At 58.4% G+C, this 22,061-nt stretch overlaps 1 protein-coding gene across 2 annotated transcripts; it reads right to left on the reverse strand.

The window, feature by feature from the left end:
- Positions 1-1,632: 1,632 nt before the first annotated feature.
- ATP1A3 (ATPase Na+/K+ transporting subunit alpha 3) lies at positions 1,633-21,830 on the reverse strand. Of its 2 annotated transcripts, none has more exons than XM_080645474.1 (23): positions 21,634-21,830; positions 17,508-17,597; positions 17,342-17,401; positions 17,017-17,220; positions 15,873-15,986; positions 15,617-15,751; positions 14,546-14,663; positions 14,156-14,424; positions 12,254-12,452; positions 12,068-12,177; positions 11,853-11,987; positions 9,397-9,589; positions 8,958-9,133; positions 8,736-8,872; positions 8,296-8,446; positions 8,052-8,220; positions 5,037-5,191; positions 4,836-4,959; positions 3,932-4,077; positions 3,263-3,393; positions 2,801-2,902; positions 2,358-2,449; positions 1,633-2,040 (listed from the first exon to the last, which is right to left on the reverse strand). In XM_080645474.1, the coding sequence occupies exons 1-23, from the start codon at positions 21,637-21,639 to the stop codon at positions 2,012-2,014; spliced, it is 3,045 nt and encodes a 1,014-aa protein (XP_080501600.1). In that variant the 5' UTR covers positions 21,640-21,830; the 3' UTR covers positions 1,633-2,011. The 2 variants fall into 2 exon arrangements, with proteins under 2 accessions (XP_080501600.1, XP_080501599.1); XM_080645473.1 differs by having other exon boundaries at positions 17,508-17,636; positions 21,634-21,817.
- Positions 21,831-22,061: the final 231 nt, after the last annotated feature.

A 22,061-nucleotide genomic window follows, 5' to 3' on the forward strand; every position in this document is an offset into this window, starting at 1 on the left:
AAGACTGTGGGAGGTGGGCCTTGGCCCCATATGCCTCTAGCCTGAGATCTCCTTCCTGCCTCTTGGATCCTCAGAGGAAGAAGAGCTGGGAGGGTGAGAAGACCTTAGTACAGATCATCAGAAACCTGGGTTATATCCCTGCTGTGTGACCTCAAGGAAGTCCCTCCCCTCTCTGGGCCTCTGACTGCCCCCTGTCTCTGGGAGCATTTCTTACCTGGTACCTGATGAATAAAGTCGTTTCTGCAGCCTCCCTAGGAAAGGTCTGGGCTCATGCAACCCCCACCCCTCAGATTCAGGCACTCCTTCAGTGTGGTTTTGTGCAGTGCACATGTGCACATACTCGCTCACACTTGTGAACTCTTAGCATCCTGGCCCCAGCCCCTCCGCTGACTCACATCTCTGGGCTGTGTTAGAAAGGCTGCCTCAAGGGAAGTGGTATACCTGCCCAACCAGAATGGCTAAAATTCAAAAGACTGACTATATCAAGTGTTGACAAGGATGTGGAGCAAATGGAACTTTCATGCACTATTGGAATGCAAAATGGCACAAGAGCTTTGGGAAAGCTAAAGAGAGTCCACCCCATGACCAGTAGTCTCACTGCTATGCAGGTACCCAATGTGTCCATACTAGAATGTTCCTCTTCCTAGCAGAACCAATTACAATAGCCCTCCAAGTGGAAACAGCCCAAATGTCTATCAACAGGGGAAGAGACAACACATTCTGTTATAGTCATGCAGTGGAATACCACGCAGCAATGAAGAAGAGCGGGCTGCCCATGACACGCGACAATGTGGTGTAAGGGATGATGCTCCAACCAGCGGAGCCACACCGGCCCGTTGTACAGCGTGGACGTAATTTTTTACATTGTTGAGCTGTGCCTTTAAGTTTTGTGCACTTCACTATATGAATGTTTATCTCAATAAAAAGAGAGAGAGCCCTGGTCAGTGTGGCTTAGTTGGTTGGAGGGTCATCCCATACACCAAAAGGTGGCAGGTTCGATTCCCGATCAGGGCACATACCCAAGTTTTGGGTTCGATCTCTGGTTGGGGCACTTACGGAAAGCAACCAATTGATGGTTCTCTCTCACATCGATTTTTTGTTGTTGTTGTTGTTCTCTCTCTCTCTCAAATCAATTTAAAAAGAGAGAGAGAAAAAAAAATAGCACAGTGAGTTAGAGCTTGGATAGCCTCTACAAATCCCAGATTTGTCTCCTCTCAGCTGTGTGACCTTGAGCAAGTCGCTTTCCCTCTCTGTGCCTCATACCTGTGAGGATTAAAAGTGTCTCTATACACAGAGTGCTTAGAAGAGGGTAGAGGACAGAGTGGATGCTCAATGAGTCACCAGCATCACATCATCACAGTTGTCATTGTCATCACCTCCCTGGGGCCCTATTCCAGTACGAGAGGATCCAGAGTGTGACGCCCTTCCTCTCCCCTGTTCCGATCCCATCATCCCATCGCCTATAGCCGGTCGAATTCAAGCTGCTTGCTTTCACTCTAACCCTGAGATTCTGTGACTCCCAAGCTGGTGCCGGTCCATATTCCTGGCCTTGTGTGAATGCCCCAGCACAAGGCACACCTTCCCACCCCGGCCCCCTTCCAGTCCAGAAAGCAAGCACAACACACACCTTTTCTCTCTCCCCACTGATATATTTGATAATTGTCCAGAACCAGAGACGGCGTCAGCCAGGGCGGGGGACGCTGAGGGGGAGTAAAAAAGAGCCCAGGGAGGGGGCTGGGAAGTAGAGGGAGGAGCGGGAGAGGAACAGAGACACAGAAAAGAGAGGAGAGAGGCGGGGACGGGGACATGGGGGTGGGGGGTGGGGAGAGAGATGCCAGCAGGGGGTGGGGACAGAGGGAAGGGGCCGGAGATACTTTGAGGGGGTGGGGCCAAGGTGGGGACCAAGGGGAGAGAGGGCCCCTCCCCAGAGAATACAAAATTGGGGGGACTGGAGGGGGCTCTCCTGGGCTTCGGGGGCAGGGAAGAGATGGGTGAGGTGGTGGGGTTGAGGTCAGTAGTAGGTTTCCTTCTCCACCCAACCTGGAGAGGAAAGAAACAGACACGGAGAGAGACAGGCATGGGAAGAAGCACCAAGACAGAGAAAGAGACACACACAGGAAGAAACCAAGAAGGAGAGGACACACGTGGCAGGGCAGAGAGGAGGCCCAGAGAGGCGGGGAGAGACACGCGATGGAAAGGGAAGGGAGAGACGAGGACATAGGAGGGAAGCGGGGGGACAGAGAGCGAGGTTAGCGTCAGACCAGCCGCCGGGGTGCCGCCCCGCCCCACCCCCGCGGTGCCTGCCTGTTCCCGCAGCCACTCCTCGGCCCCGCCCTTGTGCCCCTGTAGCCCCTCACCCCCGGGGTTCCTGCGCAGGATGAGTTTGCGAATTTCGTCATAGACGAAGATGAGGAAGCTGTAGGGGAAGGCACAGAACCACCAGCTGGGCCTGCGGAGATGGGACAACAGGAGGCGTCAGTGTGGGGCCGAGGTGGGGCAGTGGGCAGCGTCCCAGAGGACAGGAGGGGCCACATGAGGGGGGTTCTCCCTTGATCCGTCCTGCCCACAAGAAGGGGTGCCTTGGCCATGGCTGCGGGCCGGGCTCTTCCGAGCACCCGCTGTGAGGACACCCCACAGTGGAGGGGGCGGCTTGGTGGCATCAGAACAGGGGCTACAGTGGGGACCCAGAGAAGGGGGTTCCGAGAGACACCAAGAGAGGGGCCTGTGAGAGAGCCCCTGGGGAGATGCCTGCAGGGTCCTCAGGCGGCAGGAAGTCCTGGGAGTTGTGAGGGGCACTCACTTGAGAGGGTACATGCGAAGGGCCACGTCCATGCCGGGGCAGTAGGACAGGAAGGCAGCGAGGGCCGTCTCCTCAAACAAGCCGAAGATCAGGATCTTGTTCCTGGAGGCACAGGCAGGGCTGGACCCAGCAGCCCTAACCCACCCACAGACAGAAGCACACCCAAGGCAGACAGAGCGGCCGGCACAGAGACACAGGGAGACAGAGAGGCATAAAGGGATCCAGGCAGACGGCCACAATAAAAGACAAAGACAGGAAGACAGAAACCGCGAAGACACATAGGCAGGCAGGTGCGTGAAAAGGTAGAGCAGATCTGGAGAGGGACCCAGGGACCACACACACACACCAGAGATGCAGAGAGAGAGAGGGAATCCAAGACAGATGGGTCACTGGAGACAAAATCAACTGAGAGGCAAGAAACGGAAACAGCCAGAGGGGAGGCAGCCAGCTCACAGCCCTCACTTCATGCCCTGCTGGAAGACCGAGTTCCTGCGGGTCTTGCAGATGATCAGATCAGCCCACTGGACGACCACGATGCTCACAAAGAAGGCCGTGTGGCACGTGAACTCCACCACTTTCCTCTGCTCGTACGTCTGCAAGAGCCATGACCGGCGTGCAGGACGGCAGTCAGTGTGGCTGCGGCCCGGCCCCCAGGCTCCCTGTCTGCACCCAGGCAAAGCAGGGACTCTCCCGATGGGGTCCCCCAGGACCTCAGAAGTGTCTCCCCTCTTAGGCTCATACCCCATGGGAAGTCAGGGACGTACTAGGAAGAGAGATTAACGGTGACCTCGGTCATCAGTTGGGGACCGGGGACCATCCCTGGCATCGAGGGGAGTGGGAGGAGGTTGAGGACCCCATGGGCCTCCTGAGGGGACAGACACCAGTGAACTTTGAAGGGACAGACAGCAACGGGAAGAAGGCAACGAAGGTGTCTCGCCTGGCAGGGCAGAGAGAGTGTGGCCCGTAGACACCAGACCCTGGCAGGCTGGGCCTAGAGCACCAGAGGCCCTGCGTGTACAGCAAGGGTCTTGATCTGGACTCTGGGGTAGAAGGGCCATCGTGGGAAGCAGGACAAGGTGGGGGGACGCTGGCTGGGAGCCCCTGCCATGCTGTGGGGCCAGCCCCACTCACCCACTGCTGCCCGTAACTGTCCTCAAGGTCATTGACGGTGCGATCATCCCAGTTCAACCGGATGCCCACCAGGTTGCCAGGCAAGAAACCATTTTCTGCCAGGATCACAAAGTAGGAGAAGAAGCCTCCGAGAGCTTGGATCATTCCTGAGAGGAGGAGAGAGGGGAGTGTGGAGAGGCTCAGGTGGGGCTTGCAGCCAGCCCACGGCACCCCTGGGGCCTCTTGAGACCCTCGCCTGGCAGAGGGTGGGCCCCCTCAGTCCTCTTGCTAAACAGCATCCGGGGCTGGGCTCTCAGAGGCCCATCTGGTGGCGAGCGCCTGAGATGGGTCATCTGGGACAGAAGCCTCGGGGAGAGGGCTCCCCAGACGGATAACCTGGTGGCCCCTCCCGCCTTGCGAGGCCACCTGAACACCAGGACATCCCTGAGGACCCTTGGGCTTGAGTCTTAACCATGTGCAGGAATGACCTCCCCAGGCTTTTGATCACCACCGGGAAGCCTCTGCTTCCTGGAACATCCCAGTGACGGGGAGCTCAGCACACATCACCTCTGGCAGCAGGTTGAGGAGGAGGCAGAGAGAAATGCGAAGACATTCACTCCTGCCCTCGTAGAGCTCACAGGCTAGTCTCATCCTTCCCATCACGGAGGTGGTGGAGCAACCTGGGGCCAATCCTGTTCTGCTACTCAGTGTCCCATGTGCCGCCCAGGTGCGCCCCCTCTAGGCCTGTCCCCCACCGTGGTGACCACCACCCATCTGTAAGCCGCCTCTTCCAGACCTGCAGCTCCAAGTCCTACTTGTTCTCCACTCATCCAGCACAAGGTTTCTGGGTGCCCACGGTGGTCCAGGCCCTGCTCTAGGTCCCGGGCTGACAGCCAAGGTCGAGGCAGGGTCCCCAGATCCTCACCAATCTGCCCATAGGCCATGCTGATGAGCCGCTCGTTAACCAGCTTGTCCGTGCGCGGGTTCCTGGGCTGTCTCTTCATGATGTCGCTCTCTGCAGCCTCGTAGGCCAATGAGATGGCAGGGACCTGGGCGGGAGAGGACAGGTGAGCCGGGGAGTGAGGGACCCTGCCCCCCGGGGCCCTGGGCGTGGCTGTGGGCTCACCATGTCAGTGCCCAGGTCGATGCAGAGGATGGTAATGGTGCCCAGAGGCAGTGGGATGTTGGCCATGATGAACAGTAGGAAGGGTGTGATCTCAGGGATGTTGCTGGTCAGGGTGTAGGCAATGGACTTCTTCAGGTTGTCAAAGATCAGGCGGCCTGTGGCAGGGACAGGTTCAGACCTCAGGTGCTCACGCCATCGCACCCTATTCCCTCTGCTCCTTCCCTGCCCAATTCACGGGTCCTTTCTAATCCATCTCCTCACCTGCCCACCGTCCACACAAACATCCAAGCATGTCACCCCTGTCCAAACCGTTCTTGAAATACAACCGCTCTGGAAGACCGTTTGGCAGTCTCCATTAAAGTTAAATCTCCCCATCCCTATTGACCCAGTAAACCTGCTTCTAGGTTTATACCAAGGGAAATCGGTGCTTCTGTCCACCAAAAAGCAAGTGTGAATGCTCATCATAGTGTTAGTCACAATAGCAAAAACCAGAACCGACCCCCGTGCCCATCGACAGGGGAGTGGATAAATAAACCGGCCCATCCATACCGTGGAATACCACTCAGCAAGGAAAAGGATCAAGGTGTGTCACACCCAACTCCATGGATGAATCTCACAGATGTTCCACTGAGTGAAAAAAGCCACACACAAAAGCTTTCATATTGCATGATTCCATGTAGATGAGATTTGAAAGTGACTTATAGTGCCAGAAGTCAAGCTAGTGGTTATTTCTAGGAGCAGGGATAAAGACTGGAGGGGACCTGATGAAACGCAGGGGGCTGGTGGTTGCACGGATGGGTACATGTGTAAAAGTCACTGAGCTGCCCACCTTACTGTACATGTCATAATCCAATAGCCCTGGCTGGTTTGGCTCCATGGACAGAGCATCTGCCTGCGGACTGAAGGGTCCCAGGTTCGATTCCGGCCAAAGGCACATGTGGGCTCAATCCCCAGTGTGAGGTGTGCAGGAGGCAGCCCATCAATGATTCTCTCTCATCGTTGATATTTTTATCTCTCTCTCCCTCTCCCTTCCTATCTGAAATCAATAAAAATACATTTTAAAAAAATTCAATCAGTACAGTGTGTAGAAAGCACAAAGAAACTAAAGATAACTCCAGCCAGCCCCTCGCTCCACCATCTCTCATGTGCTGAGAGACAAGAGCAACAAGGTATGCTGTGAAGAAGGAACAGGAGCCCTAGCTGGTTTGGCTCAGTGGACAGAGTGTCGGCCTGCGGACCAAAGGGTCCCAGATTCGATTCCGGTCAAGGGCACAATGTGTTTCTCTCACATCAATGTTTCTGTGTTCCCCTATCTCATCCAGTCTCCCTAAAAATCAATGGAAAAATATCCTCGGGTGAGGATTAACAAAAAAAAAAAAAAAAAAAAAAGGAGGAGGAGGAGGAAGGGGCAGGAAAGCAGGCTGCAGGCAGGTATGGATGGTTTGATCACTTTTGTGTAAAAATAAGACGATTAGGTGTTCACACCTGCTATTCCCTTTCCCTCGAATGCATGCACTGCCCTCCACAAACCAGTGGTATCTCATCCTAAGACATTTATGGATGAAACAATTACTTCAATGTGCTTGAACGGGATCCAGAGTGTGTGGTGGGGGAGGGGAAATGAAACAAGATCTGCATGAGCTGTAACTGTCCGAGCTGGGTGACAGTGGCAGCGGGGTTCCCTATGCTGTTCACTCTGCTTTGGAGATACCAGGGACTTGCCCTCCTGGAAATTAAACTCGGGTTTTCTCACTCCAGAGAGGCCTTGTCCACCCTCTCTAAGGAGGAAGGAACCCCATTATTATCTGTCAAAGCACCCCACTTCCTTTCTTAGCACTTATCGCAATTCGCAGTTATGCATTTATTTGTTTGTGGACTTAAAGCTGTCTCTCCCACAGAGGGATCATGTCTGCTGTGCTCACAGCTGCATCTCCAGCACCCTGCGTGATGCATAAAGTAGGACCCTAGTACATGTCTGGAAGGCGTGAGCACGCGTGTCCATGCATGTGTGCACTGCATACGCACAGATGCACAGGGTTAGCCATGGTGTCCTCTGGGAGGCAGGAGACAAGGGAGAGGGCATTTAGCTTGTCACTTTAGGCTCAGCTTTCCTGTTTGAATTCTCTCTTGCACGTAATTTTTTACACGGGGGGCCTTTCAGATGGGGAGAGAAGCTGGGAGAAAGGACACGGCAGCACGAACAGCGATTACTTCTGGGGGGTGAGGCTTCGGGTGATTCCAACTTCCTTCCTCACGCTTCCCTACATGTTACGTAATCACCATGAGCTACTCTGATGAGCAGAATAAAATTAAACGTGAACAAGCCCAGCCTGGCCTGTGTGGCTGTTGGCTGAGCGTCCTCCGGGCACCGAAAGGCTGCTGGTTTGCCGGCTTGACCCCAGTAGGGGATGCACAGGAGGCAGCCAATCGATGTTGCTCTCACACTGATGTTTCTCCCCCTCTCTCTCTCTCCCTTCCTCTCCTTATAAAAATCAATAAAAATCATTTTTTAAAAATGAGAACAAACCCATCGGAGGCTGTATCAAGACCCATCAGGCGGGGGGGCCCGGGCTGTGTGGCCTGGGCTCCCAGGGCCCGTCTCACACACTCAGCTTCCTCTGCCCGCAGCTCCCTCCCTGGCACCAGCGACATAAAAGTGCCCATGTGGTCCTGGGAGGCTGCCTGGACCCTGACCCCCGGCTGGGGGAGGGCCTCCTTCGGGACCCTCTGCCCCCGGGGTTGCACTTGCAAGGGTTTTAAAAATGCTTCTGAGTCTTCTCACCAGCCTGGGCCTGCGCTGGGCAACGCCGGGCCCCAAAGGGCGTCCTCTCGGCCCTGCCCCCAGGAAGCCCCAACCCCGGGGGAGGAGGACTGAAAGGAGCAGCTCGGACTCCTCAGGCACAGTGGGTCCCGGGGGGTCTCCTTGTCGTGCACCCCACTGCAGCACTGGCCTAGGCCCCGCCCCCTTCCCCAGCCTCCTGCAGGGACCCGTGTCCAGGGCCACCGGCCACTCACCCTCCTCCACACCCGTGACGATGGAGGCAAAGTTGTCGTCCAGCAGAATCATGTCTGCCGCCTGCTTGGAGACGTCAGAGCCAGCGATACCCATGGCCACCCCGATGTCAGCCTTCTTCAGCGCTGGGGAGTCGTTCACGCCGTCCCCGGTCACAGCCACGATTGCCCCCTGCAGGGAGAGAGGGTGAGGGGCCGCCCCACGTCCGGGCCTGGCCCCCCGCGGGAGGAGCCCGGCGCAGCCCACCTGTCTCTGACAGCCCTCCACGATGATGAGCTTCTGCTGGGGGGACGTGCGGGCGAAGACGATCTCCGTGTGGTTCTGCAGGATCTCGTCGATCTGCTCGGAGGTGAAGTCCTTGAGGTCGGTGCCATGGATCACACAGGCCTTGGCATCCCTGGGAAGAGCCGGGAGAGGTCAGGACGTGTGGGGAGCGACCGATGGGCGGGGAGCCAGGCAGGCCCGACTCCCGGACAGGAGAGGCAGAGGACCAGGCTCTGACGCCGAGGCTCAGGGAGGCTGAATGACCTGGTCAGGACCACACGGCCCGTGTGTGCGAAGCTGGGATGTGAGACTGCTCCAGCCTGTTGGTCCTCACGCGGAGGAGGAACAGGACCGGGCGCCGAGTCCACAGAGGAGGCCCGGCAGGAAGGGGGACGGCCGCCCTCTGGGGAGACGGTGCTCACCGGGGGTTGACCTGGCTGACGGGAATGTTGAGGCGGGCGGCAATGTCCTCCACCGTCTCGTTGCCCTCGGAGATGATGCCCACACCCTTGGCAATGGCCTTTGCCGTGATGGGGTGATCGCCTGTGACCATGATGACCTGTGGGCATTGTTTGGGGATGGTCCAGCCTCTGCACTGGCCCCTGGGGCGCCGGCCCTGTCCCCCCAGCAGCCTCCGGCCACACCTTGATGCCTGCGCTGCGGCACTTGCCCACTGCATCCGGGACGGCCGCCCGGGGCGGGTCGATCATGGACATGAGGCCCACGAAGCAGAGGTTGTCTGTGGTGAAGTTCACGTCATCGCAGTCGAAGGCAAAGCCCTTGGGGAACTGCTCCTCGGGCAGGTAGTAATGGCAGAAACCTGGCGGCAGAGACGGTGCGGGCATGAGGGTTCCACCCCAGGCCTCCGGCCTCTTGCCCCTCAGCTCCCGGCCTCCAGTCCCAGCAGTCGTCCCCAGTGGGCCAGTCAGACAACAGTCATTTCCTAAGCTGTCACCCCCTCTCAGTCACTCACTCATTCATTCATTCATGGTGCATTCTGGGAGGCCCTATTCTGAGCCAGCTCTGGGCAGTGTCACCCCGGTCCTTGCCCCCACCCCAACTCAGCCCACCCACAGTGCGCACCCAGCACACGCTCGCCCAGGCCTCCCAGCTCGAGGTAGGCGTTCTGGAAGGCTTCCTTCATCTCCTCATCCAGAGGCTGCTCCTTGCCCTGAAGCAAGATGGTGGCACAGCGGTCCAGGATGCGCTCGGGGGCGCCCTTCATCACCAGCAGGTACCGGTTGTCGTTGGGGTCCTCGGTCTCATGGATGGAGAGCTGGGGACAGAGGAGAGGGTGGCTGTGCCTGAGCCTCACAGGGACCTGGAGCTGCCCAAACCGGCAGGGAGGGGACCCCAGCCCGACCAGAGCCAGGGGCCCAGGACAGGCAGCTCCCCCAGAGGTGCTATCTAAACCTCCAGCTGAGACCATCTGTTTCTCAGGCCCTTGCAGAGAGCTCTGCTCTCCTCGCCAGTTTCGGTCTCTGCACCGCAGGTATTTCTGCCCCTCTGAGTTCCTCACAGAAATCCCCGCTGTCCACAGGACACGTGCCTCTCTCCCTGCCCTGGGCCTCCCCCGACTCCTCCTTTTCCCACATCTGAGCCTCCCCACATCTGGTCGGCTCGCCCAGGTTCTGACCTCCAGGCCACCCCCACCTCTCACATGCAACATCGCAGCAGCCTCCACACTGAACCCCCACTCAGCCTTCCCGGCCCCAGAGCATTTCTCCCCACAGCAGACAAGTCCTTTAACCATGTGAGTTCATGGGAAGTGGTGCAGCCACTTTGGAAAACAGTCTGGCAGCTCCCCAAAATGTAGAGTTCCCATGTGCCCCAGCCATCCCCGAGGTATACCCCCAACTGCTCCCCTCCAAAAACTTGTTCCGTGAATGTTCGCAGCAGCGTTATTCACAGTCGCCGAGGGGCACAAACAAATGGTGGCCTATCCATACAATGGAAGACTATCCGGCCGTGAAGAGGAATGAAACACTGATCCATGCTCCAACATGGGCAAACCTTGGGAACATTATGCTGAGTGAAAGAAGCCAGGTACAAACGGCCACATATTGTAGGATCCCATTTATGTGAAAAGTCCAGAACAGGCAAATCCATAGAAACAGGAAGTAGATTAGTGGTTGGCCTGGGGCTTGGGGAGAGGGGGGAGGTTGAGGGCAACAGGTAAGGAAAGTGGGGTTTCTTTCTGAGGTGATAAAATGTGCTAAAATTGACTGTGTAGATGACAGCACATACCGTGAAAATACTAAAACTACTGAGTTACACACTTTAAATGGGTGAGCTATAGCATGTGAATTATCTCTCTCTAAAGCTGTTTAAAAATGTGAGTCAATCCCCGGCTGGCATGGCTCAGTGGTTCAAGCATCGGACTGTGCACCAAAAGGTCAAGGGTTTGACTTCCGGTCAAGGGCAGGTACCTGGGTTGCAGGTTCAATCCCTGCCCCGGTTGGGGCTCGTGTGAGAGGCAACCAATTGATGTGGCTCTCTCACATCAATGCTTCTCTCTCTCTCTCTTCCCCTCTCTCTCTTCTGTTCTCTTTAAAAATCAACGGGAAAAGGAAAACAATATCCTTCGGTGAGGATTAACACAAAAAAATTAAATTAAAGAATGTAAGTCAGGTCCCATCTCTCCCCTGCTCAGGGCCCTCCCGTGGCTCACTGTCCCCAACAGAGTCACACCCAAGTCCTCGGCACGGCCCAGAAGGCCTGAGAGGACCTGGCCCAGCATCCACTGCCCTCAGCTCCCACCACACTCGCGGGCTGACTGCTCTGCCACACTGGCTGCGGGCTCTTGTTGAAACACATCAACATACTCCTGCCTCAGGGCCTTTGCACATACTGTGCCCACTGCCTGGGACACTTCCCCCGGCTCCCACCCTCAGCACGATGACCGGCAGAAATATTCCCTACTTCCTTGTGCCTTTGTCATTGTCTGTTTTCTAGCACTAGGCAGGGGTCCTCAAACTACGGCCCGTGGGCCACATGCGGCCCGCCGAGGACATTTATCCGGCCCGCCAGGTGCCGCTGCCTGTCCTGCTTAGTAGCCGACTCGTCCCGGGCCCGCAGTGCGCATAGGAATTTGTTCATAGTTTTTTTTTTAAACTATGGTCCGGCCCTCCAACAGTCTGAGGGACAGTGAACTGGCCCCCTGTTTAAAAAGTTTGAGGACCCCTGCGTGACTAGAGAGTAAGTTCCACCAGGGGGACTCACTGTGGTATGTACCCCCAGGACCTAAACCACGTGTGTGACACGCGGTGGCTGCTCAAAAAAATTTGAATGAATGGAAGAGATCCCCGGCTGGTTCCCACGCTCTGCTGCAGGAAGATCTTTACTCCTCTGCTTCCTGCTCCGGCAGAGACCTCGCTCTCCCTCGGCTCTGTTCCTGTCCCCGCCAGGCGGGTGCTATCATTCCCATTTTACAGATGGGGAAACCAAGGCTCTGCGGAGACTAATAACCTGCCCAAAGCAGGAGGGCACCAGGGCTGAGGGCTAAGGCATCAGAGAGAAAGGGCGGTCCAGGCCGGTACCTGGTATTTGTTGGTGGAGTTAAAGGGGATCTCGGCCACTTTCTTGTTCCGTTCCCGCATCAGCTTCACGGAGCCGGAGGACAGCTCGATACACTTGAGCAGGGCCGACTCAGAGGCATCGCCGGCCACATCCCTCTGGGGAGAGAGGGCTGTCAGGGCAGAGCAGCAGGGGTGGGTGCGGGCAGGGCCAAAGCCAGGCGGGCAGCCGGACCCACCTTGAGCACAGGGATGTTGTCCTGACCGCCCTTGAAGACGGCCCTATTGCAGAGTCCGGCGATGTGGGACAGGGCCACCCAGGTGTGCGAGCTCTTGTCAAACGAGGTCCCTGGAGGAGGCACGTGTCACAGCTGGGCTCATTTGGGGCCAGGCCCCCTCGGGCCCCGCCTGGGCCCCACCCTCACCTGACTGGTCCTCAGTGGTGTCGGCCTCGTGGATCTGGTTGTCAAACCACATGTGGGCAACTGTCATGCGGTTCTGGGTGAGGGTCCCTGTCTTGTCCGAGCAGATGGTGGACGTGGAGCCCAGGGTCTCCACAGCCTCCAGGTTTTTCACGAGGCAGTTCTTCCGTGCCATGCGCTTGGCAGTCAGTGTCAGACACACCTGCGGGCGCACAGGAACAGGCAAGGTACAGGCAGCGGCAGGCGCAGGATGGACCAGCAACGTGAGTGCCAGCCACCCAACGGCCTCGCCCACGGAGAACGGTGTCACCCATCAATCCCACCCCAAGGCACAAACCAACAGAAAACGGTGTCTCAAAAGACATGTACTGGACGTTCACAGCAGCAGCACTTACCATAGCTTCCAAATGACAACAACCCAAATGCCCACTAACAGCAGAAGGGACAAATAAATTGTGGAGTAAAGATGGAATACTATACAGCAATGAAAAAGAGCGAGCTGCTGTTGCAGCCAGCTGCATGGATAAAGTTAAAAAATATGATGTTCAGCCCTTGCCTTTTTGCTCAGTGGATAGAGCGTCGGCCTGCAGACTGAAGGGTCCTGGGTTCGATTCTGGTCAAGGGCATATGCCCAGGTTGCAGGCTCGATCCCCAGTAGGGGGTGTGCAGGAGGCAGCCGATCAATGATTCTCTCTCATTAATGTCTCTCTCTCTCCCTCTCTGAAACCAATAAAAATATATTTAAAAAAACCACCAGGATGCTCAGCAAAAAAAAGAACCAGAAACAAGAATTGACACTGAATTATTCCAATTGATCTGAAGCAGGAAAGCTATGCTTCAGCAGGGCCTGTGTAGGGGTTACCCTGGGGGTGGGCGCAGGGGCTGGATGAGGTCTTGAGGGGATTCTGGGGAACCTGAGCTGGTGCAGCTGGCATGAGTGTTTCATTTGCCCAGAAGCTCAGGCCGTACATTCTCACGTGCAACCCTGGGTGTGTACGTTAGATGTCTATGGAAAGCCTTTGACCAAGAGCAGCTTCAAATATGGTAAAGTGGAAAACTCTTCCTGCTACTACATTAACTAAAAGGATCAAGGGGCAGACTAGTTTCCCTAGGACCGTCCCGTCTACGTGCGTGAAAACTTCTAACACGCAGCAATGTACCCACACCTGCGGGAGGAGCGGAGAGCGGACTTCCATAATGGGGCTGGCGGCTGGGCAGAGGAAAGGGGACTGTTACCTTATTTTTAAACTACTTTAATGTCTTTTTTTATTTTTATTGATTTCAGAGAAGAAGAGAGAGGGAGAGAAACAGAATCATCAATGATGAGAGAGAGGATCATTGATCGGCTGCCTCCTGCACGCCCCCTACTGGGGATCGAGCCTGAAACCCAGGCATGTGGCCTTGACTGGAATCGAACCCGGGACCTTCAGTCTGCAGGCCGACACTCTATCCATTGAGCCAAACCAGCTAGGGCTTTAATATCTTTTTTAGATTTCTAGCACTATCACTATGGTATGCTTCTTAAATTTGTGAGTTAACTGCAAAAAGGTAGAACTGTTAGCCCTTTATGCCTTGTAGTGTTTCTCAAGATTTTTGTTTGTTTGTTTGTTTGTTTTGTTAATGAGGATCTCTGAGTCCCAGGACCCTCCTCATTCAAGATCTAGGAGGCTCAGCCGGAAATACTCACATTGCCCTTATCAAGAACATTGAAATCCACACCCAGCCCCTCCTCCCTCAGACCCGGGGTCTGACTCTCAGTCCCCCTCTCCCCCAGGACTCAGGGGTTTGGGTCCCCAGCGCCCTCCTCCCTCAGACCCAGTAGTATGGGGTCCTCCTCCCTCAGACCCAGGGGTCTGGACCCCCAGCCCTCCCTCCCCCAAGCCCACTGTAAAGTCCAGGCCTTACAGTGACCGTGGCCAGCAGGCCCTCTGGGACATTGGCCACGATGATGCCGATGAGGAAGATGACGGCCTCAAGCCAGCTATATCCAAGAATGAGGGAGAGAACGAAGAAGGAGACGCCCAGGAAGACGGCCACACCCGTGATGAGCTGGATGAAGTGCTCAATCTCGATGGCGATGGGCGTCTTGCCCACCTCCAGCCCTGAAGCCAGGGTAGCGATGCGGCCCATGACAGTACGGTCCCCTGTGGCCACCACCACGCCCCGAGCAGTGCCTGTGGGGCCAGAGGGGATTAGGCTGAGGTGTGGGGAGGAGCTCGGTGAGATTCAGAGGGACCTGAGCCCATCTGGACCAGCCCTGCCCCAGCTTGGTGCCCCCACCACACCCTAACGCACCTTCCACACAGTTGGTGGAAAAGAAGGTGATGTTCCGAGTCTCCAAGGGGTTGTCGTGTGTGCAGTCGGGAGAGCGGGTCTGGGGTTCTGATTCGCCGGTCAGGGAGGAGTTGTCCACCTGGGGGTGGGTGCGGAGGAGAGAGGGCTTAGCCAGGGCCTGGAATCAGGGGCTATTTGTCCACAGGAGACTGGTGGGAGGAGGGGTTGGGAACCTGGACCCCTGGGTCTGAGGGAGGAGGGGCTGGGGACCTGGACATCTGGGTCTGAGGGAGCAGAGGCTGGGGACCTGGACTCCTGGGTCTGAGGGAGGAGGGCTGGGGGCCTGGACTCCTGGGTCTGAGGGAGGAGGGGCTGGGACCTGGACTCCTGGGTCTGAGGGAGGAGGGACTGGGACCTGGACTCCTGGGTGTGAGGGAGGAGGGGCTGGGGACCTGGACTCCTGGGTGTGAGGGAGCACAGGCTAGGGACCTGGACTCCTGGGTGTGAGGGAGCAGAGGCTGGGGACCTGGACTCCTGGGTCTGAGGGAGGAGGGGTTGGGACCTGGACTCCTGGGTCTGAGGGAGGAGGGGCTGGGGACCTGGACTCCTGGGTCTGAGGGAGGAGGGGCTGGGGACATGGACTCCTGGGTGTGAGGGAGCAGGGGCTGGGGACCTGGACTCCTGGGTCTGAGGGAGGAGGGGCTGGGGACATGAACTCCTGGGTGTGAGGGAGGAGGGCTGGGGACCTGGACTCCTGGGTGTGAGGGAGGAGGGCTGGGGACATGGACACCTGGGTGTGAGGGAGCAGAGGCTGGGGACCTGGACTCCTGGGTCTGAGGGAGGAGGGGCTGGAGGGGGTTTGGACTCTTGGTCTGAGAGAGGAGGGGGCCTGGACTCCTGGGTCTGAGGGAGGAGGGGCTGGGGACCTGGACTCCTGGGTCTGAGGGAGGAGGGGCTGGGGACATGGACTCCTGGGTGTGAGGAAGGAGGGGCTGGGACCTGGACTCCTGGGTCTGAGGGAGCAGAGGCTGGGGACCTGGACTCCTGGCCACTCCAGGAAGAGCAGAGCGGGGCCCCAAGCCCCAGGCCCACCTTGCAGCCGTGGGCCGAGATAATCCGCAGGTCTGCTGGGACTCGGTCTCCACCCTTGATCTCCACCAGGTCCCCGACCACCACCTCCTCAGCATTCACCTGCATCTTCTCACCTTCCCGGATCACGAGGGCTTGCTGGGGGGGGGGGGGGGGGGATGGAAAGGAGTCACCTCCCGAACTCTTTCTCCCTGCAGTCACTTGGCACGGTGCCCACCACCTGTCCCCTCCCCCTTTGGCCTTTCCTGGGCACCCGCACCTGGGGAACCATGTTCTTGAAGGACTCCATGATCTTGGAGCTCTTGGCCTCCTGGTAGTAGGAGAAGCAGCCGGTGATGATGACCACGGCCGCCAGCACGATGCCCAGGTACAGCTGCGGGGAGACGCAGGGTCACGCTGGCTGAGCCCTCCCCGGCCCCACCCGAGTGTGTGGAATCTGGGAAGGGAGCTGTGTGTCAGTGGGGGTTTGCCATTGTGTGTCTGACCCCAGAGCTGTGTCCATGTGAAGGTCTGTGTGTCTGAGTCTCTCTTGTCTGTGAGTCTGTCTGCCTATCATGTGTGAGTCCCTCTTTCTGAGCATGAGTGTGTTTGGGTGTCTGGGTCTGTCCATCTCTCTGTTTTGTACATCTGTCTGTCTGCCTTCTGTCTGTGTTAGAGAATCTGGGGGTGTGCTATGGTCTGTCCATGTGTCTGTCTGTTTAAGTCAGTGTGTATGTCTGACTGTCTGCATGTCTGGCTTTAAATTTATGGGACTGTTTGTGTTTGAGTCTCTGTGTGAATCTTTGTCTCTGTTTGTCTCTCTTCCTGTTTGGGTTTTATTTCTGAGGATACTGTGTGTTTGTGCTTGATCCTCATCTGTCCGCTTGCAACTCTGTGTGTTTGAGTTCCTGTGTCTGTCTTCCCATCAGTCTGTCTGTACCGGTGTGCCTGAGCTAGGTGGCTGCGTGACTGTACCCAAGTGTGACTGCACTGACTCTGCATATGTGTTTATGTGCGTGTGTGTGCAGGCAAGAATCCATATGTAATCCGTGTGTGGGCCTGTGTTCATGGGCATGTCGTGTGTCCCCGTGTGTCCCCTGTGTTGGTAGCTGGGCCCTGACAGCCCGTAGTCGGGTTTGCCTGGGTCTCTACATGAGCACCCCCTCTCTTTGGGCTCTTTCAGGCCACGGCCACCTGGGGTGTCTGCCCCGTAGGCCACTGAGATCACAGTCTTGGGATGGAGCCGGCTTACACGTCCTGCTGTGTGATCTTGGGTCAGTGACTTGGCCTGTCTGAGCCTCAGTTTCCCTGTACCTTCTCCAGGTCTTTCAGGGATGACTGTGAAGGGTAGAGGAGGACATGGAGGGAGTGGGCTTTGAAAAGTCTACAGGGACAGGGAGAAGCGCAGGGTGGAGGGCACTCACATTGTCCCCAGAAGGGTCGTCCTCGGTGCCCGCCTGGATGCCGTAGGCGAGGAAGCAGAGGATGGCCCCGATCCACAGCAGGATAGAGAAGCCCCCGAAGAGCTGGCGGCAGAACTTGACCCACTCGGGGGTGGTGGGTGGCGGCGTGAGCGCATTAGGCCCATCCCGGGCCAGGATCTCCTGGGCTTTGCTGTGGGTCAAACCCTGGGGGGTGGGAGGGACACAGGACTCACACAGAACCTTCCCCGAGCAGCCCTGGTACCCCAGCACGCAACGAGCATCCCAGGACCCGGCCCGGCCCAGCCCACACGCCAGGCCCGCGCACCTGCACGCAGTCCGTGTTGTACTTCCGGCAGACCTCTTCCACTGACATCTTGTGCTCTGTCTGAGGAACAGACGTTTGAGGGGAGGCAGGTGAGTGGCGAGGCCCAGGGGTGGGCGAGGCCCAGGGGTGGGTGGGGACCCAGTGCGGCGCCAGGGACGGGGCTTACCATGGCCACCTCCTTCTTGAGGTCCTCCAGGTCCCGGCGCTCCTTGGCGGCCTTGCTCTTCTTAGGCGAACCCTTGTCATCTTTCTTGTCCTGCGAGGTGGCGACACGATAGCTGTCAGAGCCACCAGACTGCGGGCGAGAAGGGGTTGCGGGGGCACCGGCCCTCCGAGCCGCTCTCCCCCGCCCCGTGTCTCTCAGTCCCTGTCTCTGGGTGGGTTTCCCCCTCGGGCTCTGGGTGTCTCTCAAACTTGTGAGCCTCGTCTCTGCCAAATGGCCCCACCGTCTCTGGCCCCACGTGCTGCTGGGGGTCCGTCCCTGAGGGTCTCCATCGGGGCGGTCTGCGCTCCTCTCTGCTTCTGCGCCCATGTCTGCGGGTCACTCGCTTCTGTCTCTATGTGTCTTTCTACTTCTGTGTGTCTCCTCTGTCTCTTTCCCCCCCTCCCCAGGCCTGTCCAACCTTCCAAGTGTCTATCTCTTGTGTCTGTCTATCTCTCTTGATTTGTCTGGGTCTCTGTTTATGCCTCTCTATCTTGTTCTGTTTTGTCTCCCTCTGTCTATTCTATCTCTACATCTCTGTGGCTATGTCTATCCCTGATCTCTCGCCCTCATCACTCAATGCTGTCTGTCTGTCTGTCTGTCTCTGAGTCTCTCTGCATGTGTCTCCCTATGAGTTTTTTGTTTCCCTCTGCTCTCCAGCTCTTTATGTCTCTGTCTCTCACACAATGTCTGTCTCCATCTCTTGAACCATCTCTGCCTGCTGAGTCCAGCTGAGTCTGTCCCTCTGGGTTCCTTCTCCGGACCCAGGAGTCCAGGCCCCCAGCCTGGACTGGGATCTCTGCCTCTCTAAGAGGGGTCAGTGTTTTCTGTCTCCGCATCTTTCTGCATCCTTATCTCTGCCTCTCTCTGTCTGCATCTCTCAGTCCGCCTCCTCTCTGTGATGCTCGGTGTGTCTCTCTCTCACTGTCTCTCACTGTCTCACTCTGCAATCTTTCTCTCTGCGTCTGTCTGTCTCTGCACCCATCTTGGCATCCCTGTCCCTCCGGTCCAGCTCTCAGGTATGTTGCTCTCCCAGTCTTCTCCTCCTGTCTCTGATCCTGGGCCTCACTCCCCAGCCCCATGGATGTTTCAGTCTCTGTCTCTCAGAGGACCCAGCAAATCTTGGGAGACAGCCAGCCTGAGGGCTTTGATTGACAAGCTGTGGGTCCCAGCCTCTCTCCTGTGGACAGGCTGGACAGGGGGTGGACACAGTCACGTCTCTGGAGGACAGAGTGGGAGCTGGCTGGGATGTGGGGTGCACAAGAGCAAGAGGCAGAAGCCCCAGGCCTGGCTTGACTGGATGCAGTGAGGGGGACTGACTGAAGTTCCAGTCTGGCAGCCTGGGCAGATGGGGAAGGCAGTGTCCTGGGAGGGGTGGGGAGAGGCCAGTGCTGGTGGAGGGCTGCTGACAGATCCTATGGGCCCATCGCCAGGATCCCAAGCTCAGCGAGGCTCAGCGATAATCTCCTCGTGACCTTGCAGAGGGCTGAGCTGCCTGCTGTCTGCCCCCAGACCCGAGGCTGAGCTTGGGGGGCTACTGGGAGGGGCTGCAGCCTAGAGCTTCTAGGACAGAACAGGGGGCGGGAGGGAGGGTTGGCCCTGGGCCAGCCCTGCAGCAGCACTGCGCCTGACACAACGCACAGAGGCTTGGGGCCAGTGAGGACACTCCTTCAGCCCCTGTCCCAGGAGGGGTCTCAGCCTCTGCAGAGAAGTAGACCCATGGAGGGAGATGTGGAGATAGAAGCTCATGGGGTCAGAGTAGAGATATGAGGGGGAGGCAGGAGAGGAGAGATGGGGCCTGGCTGGAGTCAGGAAGAAAGCCAGCTGTGCACCCCTGAAGCCTTAGGGGAGGCTGGGAGCTGATGCTTGGGTCCCTGTGAGGCCCAGGAGTGGGGCCTGGACCCTGGGTCTGAGGGAGGAGGGGCTGGGGGCCTGGACCCCTGGGTCTGAAGGAGGAGGGGCTGGGGGCCTGGACCCCTGGGTCTGAGGGAGGAGGGGCTGGGGGCCTGGACCCCTGGGTCTGAGGGAGGAGGGGCTGGGGGCCTGGACTCCTGGGTCTGAGGGAGGAGGGGCTGGGGCCCTGGACTCCTGGGTCTGAGGGGGGCTGGGGGCCTGGACTCCTGGGTCTGAGGGAGGAGGGCTGGGAGCCTGGACTCCTGGGTCTGAGGGAGGAGGGGGCTGGGGGTCTGGACTCCTGGGTCTGAGGGAGGAGGGGGCTGGGGGTCTGGACTCCTGGGTCTGAGGGAGGAGGGGGCTGGGGGCCTGGACTCCTGGGTGTGAGGGAGGAGGGGTTGGGGGCCTGGACCCTGGTCTGAGGGAGGAGGGGCTGGGCGACCTTGGCTCTTGCTTGCCCTTGCTATGACCAGACTCCCTTGGGGACAGGCTTCCATCTGTTGGAGGGGGAGCTGACACTTTCCCAGTGAAAGCAGGAGGCCCAGAGGGGTGCAGTGCAGGGCGAGAGCACCTTCAAGAGTGGGGGGCACGCCTGTCTCTCTGCAGTCTGCTCTGCGGCTCCTTGCCATTTTCTGTGCTGTCCGCCTCCCTGACGCCCTCAGCTCACACAGTCTAGGTACCTTGGCCAGCCCGTCCCTCCCCCCTCAGGGTGTCTGGGGCATCATCTTTGGGCATCTCTCCCTCGACCTCCCCTGTTGCCCTCTGTCTCCTCTTCCCATCACCTGGGCTAACTAACTCAGGTTGTGTCTGGAGAGCACATGTGTGTCCTTGGGTCACCTCTCTCAGCCTCAGTTTCTCTCCTAGTCGCTCTATGTCTTACTGTCTCTCTGCCCGTGTCTCTTTCTTTGTCTCTTTCTCCCTGTCTCTTTTGGAGTATCTCTTTGTCTCTGCATTTTTCTCCATCTTTCCATGTCTCTGTCTCTCTGTCTCTGCTTCCGTGTCTAAAGCACCTCACTCTTCTTGTCCCCACTTCTTTTCCTAAGTTCCCCCCAACCCTCCTGCCCCCCCTTCCGCCCTCCACCTCCCACAGTTCCTTCTCTAAGGCCTTTAGCCTCAGTCCTCTCTTCCATCTGCCATGGCTTCCCCTCCCTCCATCCTACTTACCTGGAAGCATCACTGACTCCCACCCGCCTTCCTCTCCCTAGTCCTCTCCCCACCCATTTCTTCTCCCTATCCCCCCTCACCCACCTCAATCCACAGATCCAAAACCCCATCCCCCACCTCCATCCCTGGGCCCATCAGCGTTCATCCGCCATCTTTCTCCCCATCCCTCATATTCTCTTTCCCTTAGTCTCTCCCACCCAGACCCTCCCTCTGCATCCCGCCCAGCCCAGCCCAGCCCTCCTGTCTCTCCCATCCCCCAGCACCCCCCTTCCGCCACGCGCCCCAGGCACTCAGGGAGGAATCCAGGGCTGCTGGGGGTCAGGTGGTCAGCCAGGAAAAGGAGGCGGCATCTGTTGGAGAGACTCGCAGACAGACAAGGACACACGGACACTGAGGCAAGGGCATAGCCAGGCATGCAGGATCCCCACCCCCACCGCCCCCCACCACGCATTTGCAAACGTTTGCCTTCAGCCAGGCACTTAGTCCCCAGCCAGGGTTCTCCTGCTCCTCCCAGCCCCGATGGTTGCTCCCCCAGATAAGGGCTGGACACAACCGCAGCCCCAGGCCGCACTGCACCGCACTGCAGAGACCCCCTCCCCCGCTCAGGCCTGGAAGGAGAAAGAGAGGTCATCTGGTCCCCACCCGGCCAGGGAAGCAGAGGGGCTTCAACACCCCCAGACGCAAACACCAGCTAGCAGACACACCCAGACATGGTTGCAGACCGTCAGACACACCGGGCTGCACAATCGCAGGCAGACGGTGCTCCCAGGGCCTGACAGAGCCAGGAGCTCACACGCGCGCACCAGCACACGCACGCACACAGACTGGGCATGCCACAGCATCGGGGCAGGCAGGGATGCGGAGGCCGGTCCCGGCCCCCGCGGACCCGCACACAGAGACATGCGCCACAGACCCCGACCCAGGCGCCCAAACACACTCCACCGGAGACACAACAAGCGCGGGCCGGGTCACCCAATGTCACTGGACCCTCTAGGTTGCACACACGCACTGCCCCGCCGGCCCGAGCACCTACCCCCATCTTGGCGGCTTCGGAGGTCACGGGCCCGCAGGCGGGGAGGAGGGCAGGGAAGGGGCCTCGGGGTGGGCTCAGGCGCGGGCTCGGGCTGGGGGCCTCTGCAGCGCCCGCGCCGTCCGCGTCCGACGGCCGTCAGCCCTACCGCACAGGGTCTGCGGCGGCCGCCGCCTCCGCTGTCTCATATGCCCGCGCCCGCGGGGGGGACCGGCGCCGGCCAATCAGGGGCGCCGCCGCCCTGACGAACGGCCCGCGGCCCCGCCTCCGGTACTGCAGCTGTCCTGCTCGCCCCCAGGCTCCCCCAAGGGAGAACGTTGCAGGAGGGGGATCCCGGAGATCCCCCGCAATGAAAAACCTACAGACCCTCACAGTGTGGGGGCGCCTCCGAGGAGGGGGCACTGAGGGAGGGAGAGCCCCGGAATTCCCCT

The sequence above is a fragment of the Plecotus auritus genome (assembly GCF_963455305.1).
Source record: "Plecotus auritus genome assembly, chromosome: 10".
NCBI classification, from domain to species: Eukaryota; Metazoa; Chordata; class Mammalia; order Chiroptera; family Vespertilionidae; genus Plecotus; species Plecotus auritus.